At 54.0% G+C, this 19,511-nt stretch overlaps 1 protein-coding gene across 1 annotated transcript; it reads left to right on the forward strand.

Annotated features, from left to right (window-relative positions):
- Positions 1-12,017: 12,017 nt before the first annotated feature.
- NPPC (natriuretic peptide C) lies at positions 12,018-16,732 on the forward strand. The gene is made up of 3 exons (XM_008690556.2): positions 12,018-12,229; positions 12,691-13,001; positions 16,255-16,732. The coding sequence occupies exons 1-2, from the start codon at positions 12,140-12,142 to the stop codon at positions 12,979-12,981; spliced, it is 381 nt and encodes a 126-aa protein (XP_008688778.2). The 5' UTR covers positions 12,018-12,139; the 3' UTR covers positions 12,982-13,001; positions 16,255-16,732.
- The last annotated feature ends 2,779 nt before the right edge of the window (positions 16,733-19,511 follow it).

Consider the following 19,511-nt stretch of genomic DNA (forward strand, 5'->3'; position numbering starts at 1 on the left):
ATTGCTTTCTGTGGAAAAGTCGACTCCCCACAGGTTTAACTGGGTTAAACTCCCTGGATTTAACTGGCTTCCGTGAGAGAACCCAGAGACAATGGCCACGAACAGCTCTAGTCTGGCCACCTTCACACGGCAGCAAAGACATCTCTTTCCTGTCAGTTCCGGGTAGGAAAAAAAATCCCTGGGCTTGGCTTGGGTCACATGCCAATCCGTGAATCAGTCATACAGCCAAGGGGGTACAACCTGCCACAGACAATTGTTCTTCAGTTCCCAGGACCCCTTTCTCTTCTCCCTTGGGTAGCAGTTATCAAAGTTCCTTTGGAGACCCATTCTGTCCTCATTCCCCGGAGTTCTCTGAGGCTGCCAATCTCTATACCCCGCCTCCAGGTCCCAGACAGGAGCACTTGAGCTAACACTGGCCAGCCCATGAAAAACCATCTTCCCGGCCACAACGACTGGGGACTCAAATGAAAGAAGATCAGTTGGTCCTTCTGTAAGATGCTGTCTAGACATTGGAGGAAGAAATCTGAGGGCATCTCCCTCCCCATCTCTGTTCCCTGACACATGAAGAGAGATCCCCTGCAGGAGGAGAGAATATGGTCACTATACAGAGACAGATGAGTTATGGGAGAGAAAGGCTCAACCTCATTTGAATCACTATACCTGGTTGTGATCAGATAATAATATCCCCCTCTCTAAACTTCCCAGTTATGCAAATGATCAAGTCCCTGATAGCTTGAGTTGGGTTTCTGCCATTGACAGATTCAGGGGCCTGGGACTGGTGAGATCTGAACCACGTGCCCATGTCTGTGATCAAAGAAATAGGCCATTGAGATCGGCATACCCCAATAAACCCACAGGGCTGGAGGAGAGGAGAGTTCCCCAGAGAAAGGGCTACTGCACAGGGACAAAGGAAACAATAATGGCAAATGAGAACTGAAGCATCATTGATCGAATAACGAGGGGGGTTATATATTATACTCTGTACCTTACAAAGAAGAGCCTTATTTTTTAAGTTCCCATGAAATGTTTATAAAAATAATATATACTCAGGGGCACCTGGGTAGTTCAGTCAGTTAAGTGTCTGACTTTTGATCTCAGTTAGGTCTTGATCTCAGGGTTGTGAGTTCAAGTCCTGCATTGAGCTCCACACCCAGGGGGAAGACTACTTAAAAAAAAATTATATATATATCACCATCACCATGTATATATCACCATATACACACACACACACACACATACATATATATAAATAATATGCATATATAAAATATATTCAAGTACAATGAAAATCCCAGTAAAGTCCAGATTCCAGAAATGTAAGTTGTATTCTCAGACCACAATGCAATAAAATTAAAAATTCATAAGAAATTCTATACCTGAAACCAATTTTACCATATATGTTAACTAGAATTTAAATAAAAACTTGAAATATAAAAATAAAAAATAAAATAAAAATCCATAAGAAAAGTTCAAATCAAAGTAAAATACAACCAATTAAAATTGAAATTAATCTTACAGAAGTTTATATAGGTAATAATAACATTTATATGGAAAAACACTGTTCAGGGATTTTTTTTTAATTTTAGGGCAAAACCAGGAGACTACCTACCAGTCCATAGAACATATATAGCAGTTGTCAAAACTTTATGGTGGAACAGATATGAACAAATATATATATGGGCTATATATAACAAATATATTTTAATTTAATATATAACAAATCAAGTGAAAACTTTAAAATGATGAAAGAAATAATTATCTCTACATTCATATGGGAAATGGATAATAAGTTCACATGAATAACAAATCCTTACTCATACCATTTACCACGGAACATTCCAGACAGGTTAAAGTTAAATCTTCACATGCATACACACACATAGCCATTAAACACACACACACACACAAAACCACAACAGAAGAATAGAAAAACATAGGCTCACTCAATCTACTGAGACATGGGTATCAGGACAAAGTGTGGGTTTCAGAGCAGACAGACCTCTGGGTTTCAGTCCCACCCAAGGTGCTTACTCAAATACTTAACTCTCTAAGCTCAGTGTCCTATCTGTTTTCCTGCCTGATGTAGGTAAAAAGACCCAGTTCACAAGAATCGAAGCCACTTCATGGCACGCACTTTTAGCCTCTGCGGTGTATTTTTCCATGCTCGGTGCTAGGGATGCAGTGGGGCATCTCCGGAACAGATGGCCCCAGGGAGAAAGCTCTGAGTGAAGGAACTGTCCAAGCATGTAATTAAAGAAAAGTATGGGAGTCTATGAGAATAGAAAACATTTTTTTAATTTGTAAACATCTGTATATAAACGTAAAGAAAGGCAGTGGGGTGGAGAACACTTAATGGTATCTAAGAAAAATAATCATATCAAGATATTTAACAAGCTGATAAAAGTATTTTTGAAAGCCCTTAGAAATTAGAGGAAGACGACTTAAAGCCACTCAGAGGGTCTTGGGCAAATACAAACATAGCTGCAGGATTAGCAGAGAAGCCAGAAGAGAAGTCACTCAGTGAGTATGGACCACTGGCCCAGAGCTGGCACAGAGCCAACAAACCACAGAGCGCTCCCATCATCAAATCCTCCAGCTGGCAACTCCTCCAATTGAAGAAAGAAAGAGGGAAAGAGAGTCAGGGACAGAGAGAAGGGAGGGTAGAGGCAGAAGGAAGGAAAGAAAGGAGGAAGAGAGGGAAGAGAAAAATTCTATTTGCATGGAGATGTTTTTATCTGTGTAATTTGTATATATATGCACAGTACTTAAACAGCCCAAATCCTGACTGTGAAAGATTTTATTGCAGACTATGCAGATCCACGGGAAAAATTATACAAAATTACGCTGCATAAAAAAAGTCGATCACAAGATACTACGTACACTTAGATTCCACCTAGGCAAAAATTTTGGACGATCTGAAAAGTTGGAAAAGTAATAGGCAGATCGTGCTATCTTGGTGGAAGCATTTAAACATTGCGATGTTGGTTTGACATTTCTGTTGAACTTGCACTGTAACACCGTCTTCTATACACGCTCACACAAAAATTGATAAAAAAATAAAAAAAAAAAGAACGTTCGTTACTCCGCCCAAATTAAGCTCGACACTGCCCAGGCCATCTTGAGGCTAGCTTCCCAGCCCCAGCCCGAGGTTTCCAAACCAGTGAGAGCGTGTGTGCGGAGGGCAGCGGCTGGCAGGGCCAGCAGCAGGGGCTCCTCCTGTGGGACACAGCTGCCCGCAGGGTCCTGGCCTGGCGAGGCCCGGGGAGCGTCTTATCGCATGAGCTCATGTGAAAGCCCCACGCCTCCAGGTCTCCAGCGAACATTTGCCATTCCTTTCCTGTCACCACCCAGCTCTGCGCTTGTGCCCATGAGCTCATAGTGCTGGGCAAGTCCTCCTGGGGTCAGATAACTGCCAGGGGCAGCTCCTTTCCCAGCCTCCTGCCTCTGCCCTGTGCCTCCACGAGACACCGAGCTGCGCCGACTCCTACTCTGCGGGTCCGCACAGAACAGAGAATTGTGTGAGCTCAGCAGAAGTCTGGGGGGCTGGACGGGGCTCTCCCACCCCAGCCCTGCCAAACCGGGCGGACCCCACCTGGACTCCAGGCCCCGCCCACGTCTGAGCCACTGTCTTGTTTCTGTCTCGGTTCCAGACTCAGCAGCGACCCTGAGCTGCTCGCTGCCTCCCAGGCGGGAGGCGGCCGAGGAGATGCTGGGGGAGGGGAGTCCGTCAGCCGTGAGGCAGAAATGGAGGCTCTGTCTGCCCCGCTGGTGTGAGGGAAGGTTTCTCAGGTGCGAGAGAGCGGCTTCACGCACTCAGTCTCCTGCACGACGGACCCGTGCGCCAGGCCTCCTGCCGCTGGGAATCCAAGGCGAGTCCCCGTGGCCTTGCTCTCAGGGACAACTGAGAAGAGAACGTGTGTATGTCACCCCTGGCACTGTCGAACCCCATCCCAGCCAGCTCCAGCCTCAGACCACCTAACTCATGCTGGCCACACGAGAGGGCTGGTTTCCTGACCCTAGGCTCTCCGTCTCCCAGACCTTGTGACCACGATGTTCCCAACCCATCTGGCCCCATCCTTTCCAGACCTCCCAGAAATTAAAGAAGAAAAGAATGGGAAGAGGGGACGGTGTGGTCCCAGAGAAATAGCCGCTGACAGATGTGACAAAGGCCCCAGAACTCTGAGCACCCCCCCACCCAGAAAATGGCCACGAGTGGCAGAAGAGCTGCGTCCGTTTCTCTGCCAAACAGCACACCACATTCCCACGGGAGCCCGCTCAGCACAGGGTGGAGACAGCTGTTCCTCGCAGCAGATGTTCTCGCGGGAAGCAGGGGCGCTCGCTCCCAAGCCCGATCCCCATGACTCACTGGAGTTCCGCCAGCTCGCCCTGTAGGCCTGAATGGCCTGTTGAGCCCGGTGTGTGGCTCAGGACCCAGCAGCCAGCCAGTGGGGGCCTCCACAGCCCCGTCTGCAGAATGGGGCTGCTGGTGGCTTTGCCAGCACCTTCCTGCTGGGAGGGCAGAGGCTATCTCTGTCCCTGCTGCCCTCCCCCCAAAAGGCCTAACACAGTTTTGGCCCTAAATCCCTGTGCATTTATTAAGCACCTACTGTGGGCCAGGCAGTGTGCAAGAAACTGGAGCTACTGAGGTGGACATAGGAGTTCCTCAACAAGCTGAGAGATGGTGGCATTAAGGCTGTGACAGCGACATGCTCAGGGGCTGTGGGACTCTGAGGCTGGGCCCCTGCTGACTGTGTTGAGCCAGAAGAGCAGTCAATGGGGACCAACAGGCCCAGGGAGAGGCCCGGCACTCAGCAAGATCACCACACCAGAAGATTCCCGGGCCATCCCACATCGTGCGCGAGCCTGCCAGGCCCTTCCGCCAGAAACAAGCCTGCCTTGGAGGCTTTCCTGCCTCCGCTGGGCTCAGAAACCAGTCCCAACGGTCACACCTCCTTCTCCATGAGGCTCATCTCCCAGAAGGTTCTCAGTGAGCAGTCGTAGCCACACCACCCTAGTCTGACCTCCGTGCTGCTGCCGTGCAGTCCTCACGAGATGAAAACTCAAGGGACAAGCAGAAGGGGGCATGGCCAAGACCCAGGCCGGGTCTAGCACCAGCAGGTGTGGGGCCGGGATGTCCAGAGGATGATGCTCAGTCCCTCGGAGTTCAAGTTCCCTCCGACGGTAGCGGAAAGGGGCTGGACCCCACTGTCTGGGCTGCTCGATCTGGGCACTCTTCTCTGAAGCCAGGCGCCCTGTCTCCCAGCCCTTCCACCCCCCACTCCTGGCCCACTTACCGCTGCTTTCCGGATTTTCTCATAACACATCACTCACCACGCTGTGTTTCTCTTAGCTCTGTGAAACCTATTCTGCCTGAGAAACACGTTTGGATTTAATGGGGTAAGAAGGTGCTGAAGTTAGAAATATCTGCTTCACTTAGTAATACATATGAGCATATGTCACATTCATTTTACTGGGGAACTCTCCCCCACCAGGCTGTGAGCTAGAATCAGGAACTGTCTAATTCTATAGAGTCTGGGGGATGTTTTTAATCATCCACAAAATAACTTACAACAGGATTTTTCAAGACAACCTGGCCAACACAGTCAGCCTGGACCCACTCATCGAATGTTGTCCTGATGACTTGCTCTGCTATTTCCATAGAAGAACGATCAAGTACCTCCTAATTGTGCTTCTCTACACGTTGTCCCCTTTGCCCTTCTATCCATCTCCGAAGGTGCATGACACAGGCCAGATGCCCCCAGATGTCCTCACCCTCTCATCAGGGGCTGACTGGGGGAGGAGCGGGGCTCTGGCAGACTGGTTATTCCAGGAATGAAGTGCTGAGGTCGAGCAGTGGGTCATAATCGCCAGGACCACCACGCCCTCCTGGGTGTGACTAACAGCATTCCGCGTGATGCCGGCCTCTCCGAGGCAATGGCTCCCAATTTAAAGCCTAAGGATTCCAGGGGCACCTGGGTGGCTCAGTCGGTTAAGCGCCTAACTGTTGATTTCGGCTCAGGTCATAATCTCAGGGTTGTGAGACGGAGTCCCGTGTCCCGCTCCGCCCTGGGTGTGAAGCCTGCTTAAGATTCTCCCTCTCCCCCTGCCCCTCCTCTTTCTTTCTCTCTCTCTCAACAAACAAATAGCAAAAACTGAGGAGTCCTGGTCACACAGTCTACAGGGGTGGTCAGGCAAACATCTGGCGTTTCAGCTTCTCCAGGGGGCTGAGAAGCCAAGGAGCAAAAGACCACCGATATCTGTCCACTGCGCACAGAGACCACCTCCCCTCCTTACCACCCCCTTGTGGAGCCCCAGATCCTGAATCAGCTGCTTGATTGGAAGCTCTGAACCCTCCTGGACTCTATACTAGAGTCTCCTCTCTTAAATTATTTCACCCATGATGCAAAGCAGGCCTCATTTTGGGGGGAAAGGAGGCTTCTCCTTGCTCAGCCTACATTGAGATGAAGGGACCCTAATGGGCGATCCAGGAACAAAAGTTAGTTGTGTGATTTTGCACATTGGGCCCAGAAACAATTCACACAGGCATAAGGGTGTGTTCCAAACAATTTATGGGGGCACCTGGGTGGCTCAGTCGGTTAGGAGTCTGACTCTTGATTTCAGCTCAGGTCATAATCTCAGGGTTGTGGGATTGAGCCCTGAGTTGGGCTCTATACTCAGTAGGGAGTCCACTTGAGATTCTCTCTGCCCCTACCCCCCTCAAATAAATAAATAAAATGTTAGGAAAAAAATTTTATGGGCTTTGGGCTTTTTTAAGGTGGCGGTGGGGCTTGGGCATAAAAGTATTTTCCAATCCCTGGGGAGACCAGATTGCAAGAAATATGTTCCCTCCAACCCTCATTAGCATCTGGCTGGGTCGTGTCTGTCTCTTGCTAGTGTTTTCTGGTCGTTCACACTGACTGCTCACCAGAAAGTAATTGATGATCACACACTCCTGGGGCAGAAATCTGCACAGGGCTCTCAGGCTTGGGAAACCCAGAGAGGGGGTTCCCTGAGCTGACTGGTGGCCCTGGATCCTGACAGACCCATCCCATAACCCCTTCTGTGAAGATGCCAAGTTCAGAGGCTTCTGTAGGACACTTGGGGACCCTCCTACCCACATGGAGAAGCCTCCTTCCTTGGAGACTGTGGACTCCAACAAATCTGAAACACAATCTCCAAGACCAGAGAGTAGACAGCCTCCCCCAGGTATACCTCAAGAAGGTGGGCTCACTGTAGGGACCAGAGCAGCACGGAGGGGCTCCCTATTTGGAGAAGCTCCATGTGATCATCATGTTACCAGAGCCCAGCCAAGGCAAGCCCGTCTCCAGGACACAGAGCCTGGCAGCAGACCTGTCCCCTCTGCAAACATCTGGTGCATACTCTACACCGAGGTCAGGATGCTGGACCGTCTTCGGCTCAGAAGGGCCCTTACCATTACCTCCCTGCTCACTTTCTCAGGGTTTGAGCCTTAGACTCTGCTCCCTCGCCCGCCTGTTAGAAGCCCTACGGGAGCAGTTTTTCCCCCAGGGAACCAAGCCTATCTCTTGAGGCTATCTGTCAACCCTATCTGTCTTTAATTTTTGAAAAGAGAAGAAAAAAAAAAAAAAGAGGAGGGATAAACTCTGACGTCATGGGCTTGCGTAGGACCGCGGGGTTGGAGGCCATCTGGAGCAGGTGCTGGCAGAGCCCCTGGGAAAGAAGAAGGAGGGCAGCTGGCTCATCAGGTGGGGGTGTCCTGGGGTCAGACAAAGACCTCATGGCACCATTAGGTTAAGCTTTCCTGGAATTTCTGGCCCAGGACAGACAGATGACGCTTCCTTGGCCTCCAGCTCCTGTCTTAAGGCCAGGCCCTGTAGGTGTAGGACTCCTGGAGGAGGCACCAAGCTCAAGAAGACCTGGCCAAGCTTTGGTCTCTGTGTCGACTGTGGGTTTCCACCACCAAACGCTCCTGGGGAGTCTCAGGGGCCCAGGGTCCTCCCCCTCTTCCCTGGGAGTGCAAGTGTTCGTGCCATGACATTTGGATTCCTCTTCTGCCTCAGCTGCTCATCCTGCCTTTGTCTAGGGGTTGGAAGCTTCTTGTCAGGCCTCCTGACTCACTCTGGCCCTGTCCAGGAGGCAAGTACAGCCTTTTTGCCATTACAGGTGGTGAAACTGAAGGCCCAGAGCAGTGATGGGCCTTGGCCAGGGTCCTGCTGCAATTTCCCTGCCCAGCCTCCATAAGATCTGCTCACCGCCTGTTCAGTGTCCTCTCTGGGAAGTTATGCAGCTGGAAGGGGGCCCCTGGGATGAAATAATTGCAGAGAAAACAGATGGGCTGCAGAGGATTCCTCCCTTCCTCCTTGATTCTGAGTATCCTCCCGCTTTGCCCCAGTGCCAGGAGGGGGTGCTGTTCCACAGGGAGCTGGGCCCCACCTCCTGGTGTGGGGAGCTGGAAAATTTTGTCTTCACCACTCCTTCCCCAGCCTCAGAGAAGCCCTTTTACACACCTTTCTCCCTGGAGGGATACTAATCAAGGCCCCCTTCGTGTTCCATAGGGTCTTGCTTGGGACACCAACTGTCCCAAGGAAGAGCCCCATCTGGAGTAGGTGCAAGAGTCTCCCCTTGCCTTCATGGAGGAGAAAAAGGGAAAAGGGAACCCACAGGAGTGGAGTCTTTGCTCTCCATGTCCCTACCTTTTTCAGAGGTCCAGGAGGGACAAGAGGGTCCCAGCCGTGTGACTCTCAGATGCCTGGGATCTGGCATACCTCTGCCAGGCTCTGACTTTCCCCAATCCCTGTTCCCTCTCTGCCTCCCCACCCCCCAAATGACCACTCTCCCTCCGCCTCATCTTTCAGGCCTGCCTCCCCCCACACACTTGCTTTTCCTCCCCACCCTCCAGGGCACAATAGGCTCTCGCCCTTGCCAAACAAGGCCTTCCCCCTCCTTATCACAAATGCTTCCAGAACCCACCCTGCTGACTTGCCTCCCTCCCAAGCCTGCCTCCTCTGGATCTGAAGCCCCCACTTTCCTGGTGTCTGAGCATGCAGGGCCCTGTGACATCGAGGGGCTGCCCTCCTGCTTCCCTCCATTTCAAGGACTTGCCCTTTGGCGAGGCTGCTCGCTCGTTGTTTTTCTTATAGTGCGAGATCCTCTAAGCCCGGCCCGCTCTGCGGTTGGCCCACAGGGAGTCACTGCTTTCTGCTACTGCCAGCCAGGTTCCTTCCCGGCTCAGCGCCGACTTTTCCTCTCCAGGAAGCCCGCCCTGCTAGCCCAAGCTGGGGGAGCTGCCCTCCCTCCCCACCATTGTCCTTTTCAGCCTGTAAAGCTAGTGACCGTTTCCAGGGGTCCTTCCCTGTGGGAATGGGTGCTGGACGGATACTTGGGGAATCAGTAGGGAGTAAGTGACCCATTCCCTACAGAACTGCCAGACCCCCGAGGCCTTCTCTCTCCTTTGCCACCAGGAGGAGTTTTCACACTGACATTAAATAAAGTGCCGCCAAGAGCTCCTGTTCAGCTGCTCAGGGGGTCCAACTTCCCCAGGCCTGGCCTCTGGGGCCAGAGCAGACGAAGCAGACCTCCCGAGGGAGAAGCAGGAAGGAGGAAGCTGAGACCCCATTCTAGACCCAAGAGGGAGAGAGCTTCCTCTGCATCTCGCTGTGGGAGGAACCCAAGGCAGTGATGTGCTGACTACCTCTTTTCCTGAAGTTTCCTCCAGCCTAGTCCTGGAACTGCTATCCACCCCACCTTCCAGGCCCCAGCTAAGTAGGAGCTGCTCCGTGGCCTACCCCAGGGAAGCCTCACTCCACAGGTGACTGTTCCAGGATCTGGTCTGCCGCAAAGGACCACAGCCCAGTGGTCAGCAGTGGGGGCGCACCAGAAAATTCCACTACCAAAGAGGGGAAGTAGAGTCTGAGACTCTGCCCACACTGGGGTGGGGTTGGGTGAGGTTGGTTTATTTAATTTAGTCTCAAAGCTCAAAGAGAGGGGAGAGTTAGATAGTTAACCAGCTGTCACCAAGTACATCCAAGGAACACAAAAGACAGGAAGAACCAGCCTACAGATATTCAGACAGAAGGAGGTAACCACTGTGCACCAGAAGCTTCCAACCTGTCCTTAATAAGGGGTTTCAGAGGAGGCAGCTGTTGTCCCCTGGAAACAAGCCCCATGCCTGGCTCTTGTCAATCTGCCCAGCTCCTTAAACAGGTGTAAATAAAGCAAGTCTCAAAGAATTTCCAGATTGCTAACATTCTCCTTTGATCAGTAGGCAAAGAGGAGAGAAGACCTCCATCACCCACCCAGAAATTCCTCCCTCTTTCCCCTTCTTGTTCCTCTTCCTTACTCCTCAAATGAAAGAGTGGTGCCATTCTATGGGTGTTACCACAGAGCAGCAATCGGGGGGGCTGCATGGAAGTGGTGAATCAACTCACCAGAACTCCCAAAGGATGCCCTGTCAATGTCTGAATCCTGTTCCAGTCTCAGAAATTCTGCTACCCCAAACTCAGACCTCCGTGCAGGTTATTTCCTATACAAAGGACCTTGGGCTCTGTGGGTCTGCAGCGCCAGGTGGGAAGGAGAGAGCCTGAAGGGACAGCAGTGCCATTGCCTCCTGTGTCTAGGCCCAGGCCCAGCTGTGGGAGCTCTCGAATTGGCCCCTGATTCCCCCTGCCCTTCTTGACGGCCACTGCCCTCTGTCCCGGGCACAGCTTCCTCTCCCTGAAAAAACTCACCCAGGCACCTGCATCTGGCTGTGGTCTGCATGCCCAGGCACCACCACCATGCCCCTGTTCTGTGCTCTCCAGCAGAGTCCTGCTGGGTGGCAGTGGGATCATACATGTCTGTACCTCACTCAATTCTTGAGGGGCCAGGCTCTCTGCCTCCGCCATCCCTCCTGAAGGGGCTCCTCAGAGCCCAAGGCACCAAGACACCCTGCCCCCGGAGAGGGAGCTGTGAGCAGCAGGTATAGGTGACTCCGTCCTGACAGCTTCAACACAGATCTAAGACTGGAAAAAACGAAGGCAACCGCCTGTCACGGCTAACGGAAGCCATGAGCCACTGGGCTCGAGGCTGGGTAAAGCTCCCTCCCCAGCCCGTGCAGGTGCATAGGACACCGCAGCGAACATCCTCGCGCAGCCGTTCCTCGCGTGGGTGCAGACAGGCTCAGGCGTGCACTCGTGAGTGCACACGGAAGCCACCCATCAGGTCAGACCTTGGGCGGTTGCGTGAGGCGGACCCAGGCTGAGCGCGAACTTGGAGCCACGGTGACAGGTACAGGATGCTACCGCACACCCGCACCGGCACCAGTATGTCGGGCCTGCCCTCTTAGCCCATCTCGTTCGCGTTTCACTCTCAAACACACCCGCAGGCGAAAAGCTTGCACTCTCCGGTGTAGGACTTGCGCTCCCCCCTGCGGCCCCGGGCAAACCTCGCTCTCTCTGCGCCTCCCGCCCAGACCTCCGCCCCATCCTCTGACTCCCTAACTAAAAGACGTTGGTGCGATCTGAACTCCCGAGTAGGTGAAAGGTGGAGCCGCAGTACCAAGCCTGCGCCTGTCTGGTGCCCAGGGAAGAGTTTGGCAACAAGACAGATCTGCGTGGATTTCGGGGTGGGCCAACTTTCCGGCTGTGCGGCTTTGGGCAAGTGACTTAGCTCCTCTGGGCCTGTCTTTGCACCTGCAAAGAGGGAAACTGATCCCTTCTAGGGAGAGCGCGTGTGTTGAGGTCCAAGCGTGTGTGCAGGGCACCGGGAGCACCAACGCTTGGCATGCCTGGCACGCGCTCGCTGCAAATGGAGTTCCCTGTGCGCGCCGCTTTGCAGCCGCGAGGGCAGCGGGAGAGAGCTGGCGGAGTCGCGGGATCCCTCCGGGGTGGGATGTAGGTGGGGGCAGTGGGGGAGCCCCCGCGGCCCCCTCCGAGCCCTCGGCGCGCGTGCCATTGGCCCGGGCGGCCGGGTGGGCGGGAGGATGACATCAGCGGCAGGTTGGATTATAAAAGCGCGAGCGGAGCGGCGGGCTCAGAGCGCACCCAGCCGGCGCCGCGCAGCACTGGGACTCGCGCCCACACCGCAGCCCGGCCAGCCTGCTCCGCGCTCGCCTGCCTGTCTGCCCGCAGACCCCGTGCGCCCTCGCCGCCGCCGGTCTGCGCCCCTCGACCCCACCGGCACCATGCACCTCTCCCAGCTGCTGGCCTGCGCCCTGCTGCTCACGCTACTCTCGCTGCGGCCCTCCGAAGCCAAGCCCGGGGCGCCGCCGAAGGTGGGTGCTGTTGCATGGACATCGGGACTGTGAGGGGCGAGGGGAGGGCTGGGGGGCCTAGGAGGATGCGGCGCACAAGAGGGAGCAGAGGGCGGGAAGGCGGCCCTTTTCTCCGAGATGCGCACGGGTGCGGGCCGGGAGCCCTCGAAATCTACTCGGGGGGTCTACGTCCCCAGCCTCGGGAGAACGTCGACAGATGCTCAGCCCCTGCCCCTGTGTGGCCAGCCCGGCAGGGGGCTAAGGAAGGGAGGGCAAGGAGATCCCCGAAGGAGCGGACAAAGGCGGATGCGTGGCAGGTGGATGCGGGGCCGAGCTGTCCGGCATCTGTGGGGAAGCACTCGGGGCTCCGAAGGGACAAATCGCGCTGGCGGGCGCGTCGGGCTGGAGCATCAGGGGTCCCGCAAAGTACCTCGCGCTACCGCCGGGCGTCCTTTCACCTGCCCGCCCTTTCCCTCGGACAGGTCCCGCGAACTCCGCCGGGGGAGGAGCTGGCCGAGCCCCAGGCTGCGGGCGGCGGTCAGAAGAAGGGCGACAAAACTCCCGGGGGCGGCGGCGCCAACCTCAAGGGTGACCGGTCGCGACTGCTCCGCGACCTGCGCGTGGACACCAAGTCTCGGGCCGCGTGGGCCCGCCTTCTGCATGAGCACCCCAACGCGCGCAAATACAAAGGAGGCAACAAGAAGGGCTTGTCCAAGGGCTGCTTCGGCCTCAAGCTGGACCGGATCGGCTCCATGAGCGGCTTGGGATGTTAGTGCGGCGACCCCTGGCGGCGGTGAGTACCACCAACCCTGGCCGCCCGGAGCTCGTGCACACCTAGCTCCCCCGCGGCGCCCGCAAGAACCCCGCCTGAACCCCCCGCCCGCAGGCCGGTTCCTCTCTGATCCCCCGGGCGCTGGGATCGTTCCGCCTCCCAGCCAACATTTGGAGGAGAGCCAGGCGATCCCAGCACGAGAACGAGTGTGTGTGCGAGGCATTTGCCCCCAACCCCATTTATTGTCCCATTTTACAGACAACAAAAGTGAGGATAAAGCGGTCAGGGAACTTTGGCAAGGTCAGAAATGGCTCAACACGGATGAACCCACCTAGCTTCCTTTAGAGAAGCAGAGACAACTTGGTGCGGTCCTGCCCACTCCTGGACCATAAGCAAACGAGCAGAACTGGTCCCAGTTCGCCATTTGAGGGTATCAAGGGATGATGGTGGGTTTGTGGGAGCAGAGAAGGAAGAGCAGACACACAAGCGGAGGGTAAGTTTATCTACCAGCCTCTGGTATCACGGTGGCCAGGCGTTAGGTAGCCCAGAGGTCGGGGCTGCTTCCCAGGACTAAGCTGGACATACTTGGAGAAATACCTGCCCCTTCACAATAGAGACAATAGTCCTCTGTCGGCATCACCAGGATGCCCTTCTGCCCCAGAGCTTTCTGATTCTTATTCCTTCCCCTAAACCATGGCTGTGAGCAAACTGGTCTGTCCAGGGTCCTGACGCTGCTTGCTGCCTGCGTGACATCAGGATGGAACCTCAGTGTTTGTGGCACCATTTCAGGGCAGGGGAAAAAGACTAAAATAAATCTTAATTTTGCTGTAACCTGGACCTCAACATGTCCCAAACTAAGCTCCTCACCATCTCCCCGCCTCCGTCATGCCCGGGACCCCTGTTTCTGGCGTGGTCTCCTCACCCTCTACCAGGGCTGGAAACCCCTGTGCTGCCTTCAGCCCCTGCCAGGTGCTGCGTCCTGGCAGTGTTGCAAAGATCCTCTGTGCCTCCCCCCTCCCCCCGCTCCTGTCATTGGTGCTGCCCATCAGTTCTCACCGGGAAACAGAGCCCGTCTCTGAAACTGACATTCAAGTGCTTTAGGATCTGACTCTTTTTGGTTTCCAGCCTTTCCCTGCAGCCTGGCTGCTGCCATTCTGGGTCACACAGCCTGTCTGTCCCACTCCGAGACCACGGGGAGGCGGCTCTCTTACCCAAGAAGCCTTGTCAGCGTCCCCGCTGTTTTCCCCCAGAGGGCAGCGAGAGCGCCCCTCTTCGAAGCTACCCAGCACATTCCCCAAGCCTTTTTGACAGCGAAGAACACTTTTTCATCTGAGCCATAGTTGCTTGGGAACCTCTGGAGCTCCTCCAGATTAACTCGTGAGCAACGCGAGGGCCAAGTGCTAGCCTAAGGTGATCCGGAACCCATGGCTCCCCCAAAGAGGCTCTTAAAAATGTTTGTCAATGACCAGAGAAACATGCCCCCCTCCTCAGCTTAGGGGCACTCCTCTCCCACCCACCCTGGGCTTGAGCAGACTTTCACCTCTGTGCAGCCAGACTTGACTGTGTGCCCCCCCCCATTCTGCAGGGGCTTTGTTTGTCTGACATCTTGACTCGCCCCTGCCGAGGAAGATTCTGGCACATAGGGCCTGGCCCTTAGTAGCTTCCATTGTCGTGGCTTTGCTTTCTTCTGTCCTGTCTAAACAATGAAGAGATGGGGAGCCACAGGCCTCACATTTTCAGTTCACGTTGTGATTTAAGCACCGACCTCAAACTTTACAATCTAAACAAATGTTATTCAACGGGTTAGCGGGAGACAAGATGAGGAAGGGGGCCTGGAAAGTGTCTGGCATGCATGTTCCCCCTAAGCTCCTTGTTCTCGGGTGTGGCCATCTGGGGGTACCAGGTGATGGTCCGGCAGGGGGGAGGTGCTGGGCAAGCGGCCAGATTGCTAGGACGTCTCAGCGCCTCTGACTAGGGACGTTTGTTGACCTCCCCGAAGTTCTGTCCTTTAGCTGAACAGCCACCTCCAAGACCTTCACCTTCTCAGCGTCCCCCTCACGCCACAGCTGTCGCCAGAAGACAGCGTCTGCTTCCTGCCGCCGGCAGCCTCCTGGCAGAGATGCCCAGGGTAGCTCACTGTCTCAGCTTCAAAGAGAAGACAGCTTAGATTTTTCACATGAATGAAAACTTGTCCCAGCCCTGGCCATTTCTTCACTGGGGAGTTGACTTTGGCTCTAAGCAGCCACCATAATGACTGTCGCCGATGGTTACAGTCTTGATTATAAAATCCTAATGACAGAGACGGGGTGTGGCCGATGCCTGAATGAACACCTTGCCCATGAGCCCCAGGGACATCACAGATATCTCTCATCTGTTTAAACACATGGGACAGCCAGAGACGGGAGTTGAGGGACAGTTCATCAAGGCCCAGGGTCCCTCTGCGTGTGCTGTCCTCTGGGAGGGCACCACACCGTCTCAGGAGGACTCCTTCCTCGGGCCCCAGAGCACCCACACGCCCATTAGCAGAGAGCTGGTGGAGCCCTCATCAAAGGACTCTTTTAACCCCCAACCCAGCAAACCCAGTGTGACCATCCCTTGCCCCAGGGCTGGCGTGAGACCCTGCTTCCTCTGCGTCTGAAGGGGACCCTTCCTGAGGCGCAGCGAGCTGGAGAAGAAAGTGCTATTTAATGAGGGGCAGCTGTGACCCAGACAATCCGCCAATGCCCAACATGTGGCCCCGTGCTGAATCTAAAAGGCCCTGGGAGGTGGCTATTACCCATTTTATGGGTGAGGAAAGCGATACTCACAGCTCTCCAGGGCCATCCAGGAAGTGAATGTCAGAGCTGGGATTGGAGCCCAGAACCCCCAACTCCTCGCCTGTTTGTCTCCCCCTTCCCTCTGCTGTCACGCAGACACGGGAAGCCGAGGCAAGCGCCTCACTGAGGGTCTGTGTCCTGGCAAAAAAGGGAGAAGGCATTTCCACTCTCCTTTCCTCCCTATGCCTCACCCAGTGCCAAGGGCCAGGCCTGCAGGGAGACTGAGGGGGAGGAGGGCTGGCAGACATTCCGGTCCCACCTGTGCTGGGGCGGGAAGTGCCAAGGACACAGCAGGAGGTGAGGTGAGGGCCAGAGAGGGGCCCCTTTCCCACTCCAGGATGGCCTTGTCAGGGCTGCTCGGCCCAGGTGGGACGCTGCTTCACGCTGCTGTGGAAAAGGGACTGTCCTGCAGGCTGGGCTTTCTCAGCTAAGTGTCCCATGTCCCCTCTGTGTTTCAGGATCGGGAACTTCTCCGTTTTGCTGAGGTCACTCTTGGTCATCTGCCTCACAGCATCTGGAAGCATCTCCAACGCAATGTGGCTTTGACATTTCTTTTTTTTTTTTTTCTGGTACTGGGAATACACAACACCAGCTGTTTTATTATTATTTGGGAAGGGGGGTATGATTTTATTGTTTGGTTTTTTTGAAAATGAAAAATAAAAAGTTATATATTATATATATATTATATACATGCAACACACACACATACACGGACGTGATGACAAGGGACAGTTTTTAAGAGACTGACAAAACCAGCTGTAAAACATTGCTGTTTGTAAATTCATGTCATGCATAAATGTATTTATGTTGTAAAGCTATTTATATTGTTTATAAAGAGATATTTATAAAAATTTTATTTATGTAACTAAATGAGAGAAGTCAATCATTGTAATGTTTTTGTCTTAACTCGTGGAAAAATTAAAAAAAAAAGTCATTCCACGAACATCTTGAAAGCTGTCTTTATTTACTTACCGCATTTATTTTTTAGATATTAGTCTGAGGAAGAGGGGGAGTGTGAAGACAAGGCTTTTGCCTTTCTTCTCTCCAGCTGTAGGTTGAACCAGGTTCCCGATTCTGGGTTTGTTTGTATCCGAATCCCCTGGGGGATCTTGGGGCGCCTGGGTGGCTCAGTCGGTTAAGCATCTGCCTTCAACTCAGGTCATGATCTCAGGGTCCTGGGATTGAGTCCTGCATCGGACTCCTTTCTCAGCGGGGAGTCTGCTTCTCCCTCTCCCTCTGCCCCCCACACACTCATGCTCTCTCTCTCTTCTCCTTCTATCTCAAATAAATAAATAAAATCTTAAAAAAAAAAAAAAGATCCTAGGTCTCTTGCTATAAGACTCCTGCCCCCGCCAACCCCCTGAATGACTACATCTGACTCTTTCGGGCGGGACAGGACTCTCCACGTGCATTTTGTCTCGGGCAAATCTGACCAGTTCAGAGCCTTTCACAGCTGGGAAGTCAGATGCTGCGAATTAAATTGAAATGGAATTTAGCCAACTGAGGGTCCTTTAATTCTCCTCCATCTTCTCTCTGTTATTAGAGGAGGGAAAGAACTAGAAAATTCCCTTCTGTTTGGGGAGATTGAGGTTTCTGTGAGGCTTGCAGGATTGGTCAGGTTACCTTGTGATCTTAGCGCACAAACGCATACAGTGGGCCGTGTTGTCTCAGAGTGAATGTCATGGTCAGCAGGGACCGAGGCCGAGGACCTCAGGGAGAACGAGGCGGTATTAGCTTCCATGTTTGCACACTGGGCTGTGTTTTGCCAGGGCTTGTGGTGTGTCTCTTTACTTGAAGCTGCTAACAGTTATGATTCCTATGCTCCGGGGAGCCTGAATGTGACATTATGAATATTAAGAATCTCTTTGCCTGAAACCTGCAAGAAAACCAAATAACTCTTGGGATAATCTCACCACATCCTTGGCATGGCGACTCCTTGCGTCTGTCCCCTGTCCCCTGTTTGGTTGAAAGCAGGAACAAAAAGAGCCTTTCCGGCTGGTTATATCAGCTGGGCATGACCCTGCTCAGGGGAATTGGGACAGCGTGGCCCCGAGGTCACGGGTCGGCGGGCCTAGCTGAGTTTTCCAGGGAAAACCAGCACATGGGGGAGGTGGCCGGCGCACCCAGACTTTCTGCTGGCATCTGAGCTCTGTGGCCTTTCTTCCCTGCAGCTGCAGGTTCTCAGACCAACCCAGTGACCTCGCCCAGGTGAGAAAACTGCTTTTAAGACAGGTTCCAGCTGGGGACGGTTAGGGCCCTTCCCACCCACCCCACCCCCAACTTCCACCACTGCCCCTGGGGGCGGCTAGTCCAGGGCGTGGCTATCTTCCTCGGTTTCACCCCACCTCTGTGGCTCAGAACTCGGGTGCCTATGTCAATGAGGGTGAGGGATTGCAGCACTCAGGCCTCACCAGTGCCTCAGTTCACTGTGCTGTCTGCAGACCCCATGCGGACGGGTCTGGCAGAAGTAGGGGGAACAAGAAGGCAATGGATACACTATGGGCTTTGCTGGTGACAAGGCAGGCACATGTCCCCTAAGCCCAAAGGCACAAGGGGGGAGAATTCTGGGATTCAGGGAGTCACCCAGCTGAAGGTTTTCCCTGTGGACAGGATCTGGGGTGCCGGCAACCCTCCAGCCCAAGTACGCATGCTATCCTACCAAGTAGCTCTCGCGCCATGAATTAGTCCACAAATAACACGCATGACTCTGTTGTCAGCTTCAGTCCCCACCAGGTGAAGCCAGTCCATCAGTCTTTTGGCTTAGGATGCCTCCGTGGATATCCAAACCTGAGGTCCTATGGCTGCTTCCTCAGCAGTCACAAGGACATGTCATCCTGGCAGGAATTCCTGCTGAAAAGCCGGGAAGGATAGACAAATATTCCATAAATCATGGGACAAGTTTTGAAACCCTCAGAGATTTCTCCAGGTGGTATTACCCAAGAGCTTCCAATCCTCTGGTCTGGGCCTTGGTCCCCCATCTCCACAAGCACCTCATCTGCAAAGCCGCCTGGGGACCCCACAGTGCTGTCCCATGCAGGGTGACCACGACAGCCAGGACCCCCGGGGGCACTGGCTCCAGAGAGGTACAAACCCTGCACCTACCATGGAGGTGATAGGAGCCCTAGGGAGGCCGAGCTCCAGGTCCTCGGCCAGGCACGGGTTTCCAGGAGACTACCTCCCCGCCATTCCACACACCCAAGACGTGGGAGGTCCTCCATGACAGCCATGACCCCATTCCAAAATGGGCTGCACAGGAGCAGGGGGTCTCTGGGGGTGATCGGAGAGGCGACAATGTCTGGACAGGCTCAGAGCCTGGAAAGAGACAGACTGAGGAGCCCCCTCTCTTAGGGACCAGGTAAGTGGGGAGGGTCCCATCAGAAAAGGAATTTGACTCAGACGGTTCACATGAAGAGGCTTTACGGAAGGGACTACTCACAGAGGTGTAGGCAGGTGCCACCGACGAGCCAGGGGGTGGCCAGTGACTCCCCTGGGATGAAGGGAGTCATCCTGAGTTGGAGCTGGGTAGAGGGGTTGTCCTACGGGAGCTGGGCCATGGTGCAGGGCATGTCACCAAAACAGGGAGAAATACCAGAACCTCTCTCCCCTCCTTCCTCCCTCTCTTGCTGGTGCCTCATGGGCCATACGCTGAGGCTGGGAGGTGTTTCTATCTCTGGCCCCTTAGTAAGGTCCGTCCATCCTGACTCTTCCCGATTCT

The sequence above is a fragment of the Ursus maritimus genome, unplaced genomic scaffold (genome assembly GCF_017311325.1).
Source record: "Ursus maritimus isolate PB19 unplaced genomic scaffold, ASM1731132v1 scaffold_1, whole genome shotgun sequence".
Lineage (NCBI taxonomy): Eukaryota > Metazoa > Chordata > Mammalia > Carnivora > Ursidae > Ursus > Ursus maritimus.

What these genes read in the sequence shown, in the direction of transcription:
- NPPC (XM_008690556.2), top strand. Translation starts at nt 12,140, where the DNA reads ATGCACCTCTCCCAGCTGCTGGCCTGCGCCCTGCTGCTCACGCTACTC. An exon ending in AGCCCGGGGCGCCGCCGAAG is followed by an intron (nt 12,230 to 12,690) that starts GTGGGTGCTGTT and finishes TCCCTCGGACAG; the next exon opens with GTCCCGCGAACTCCGCCGGG.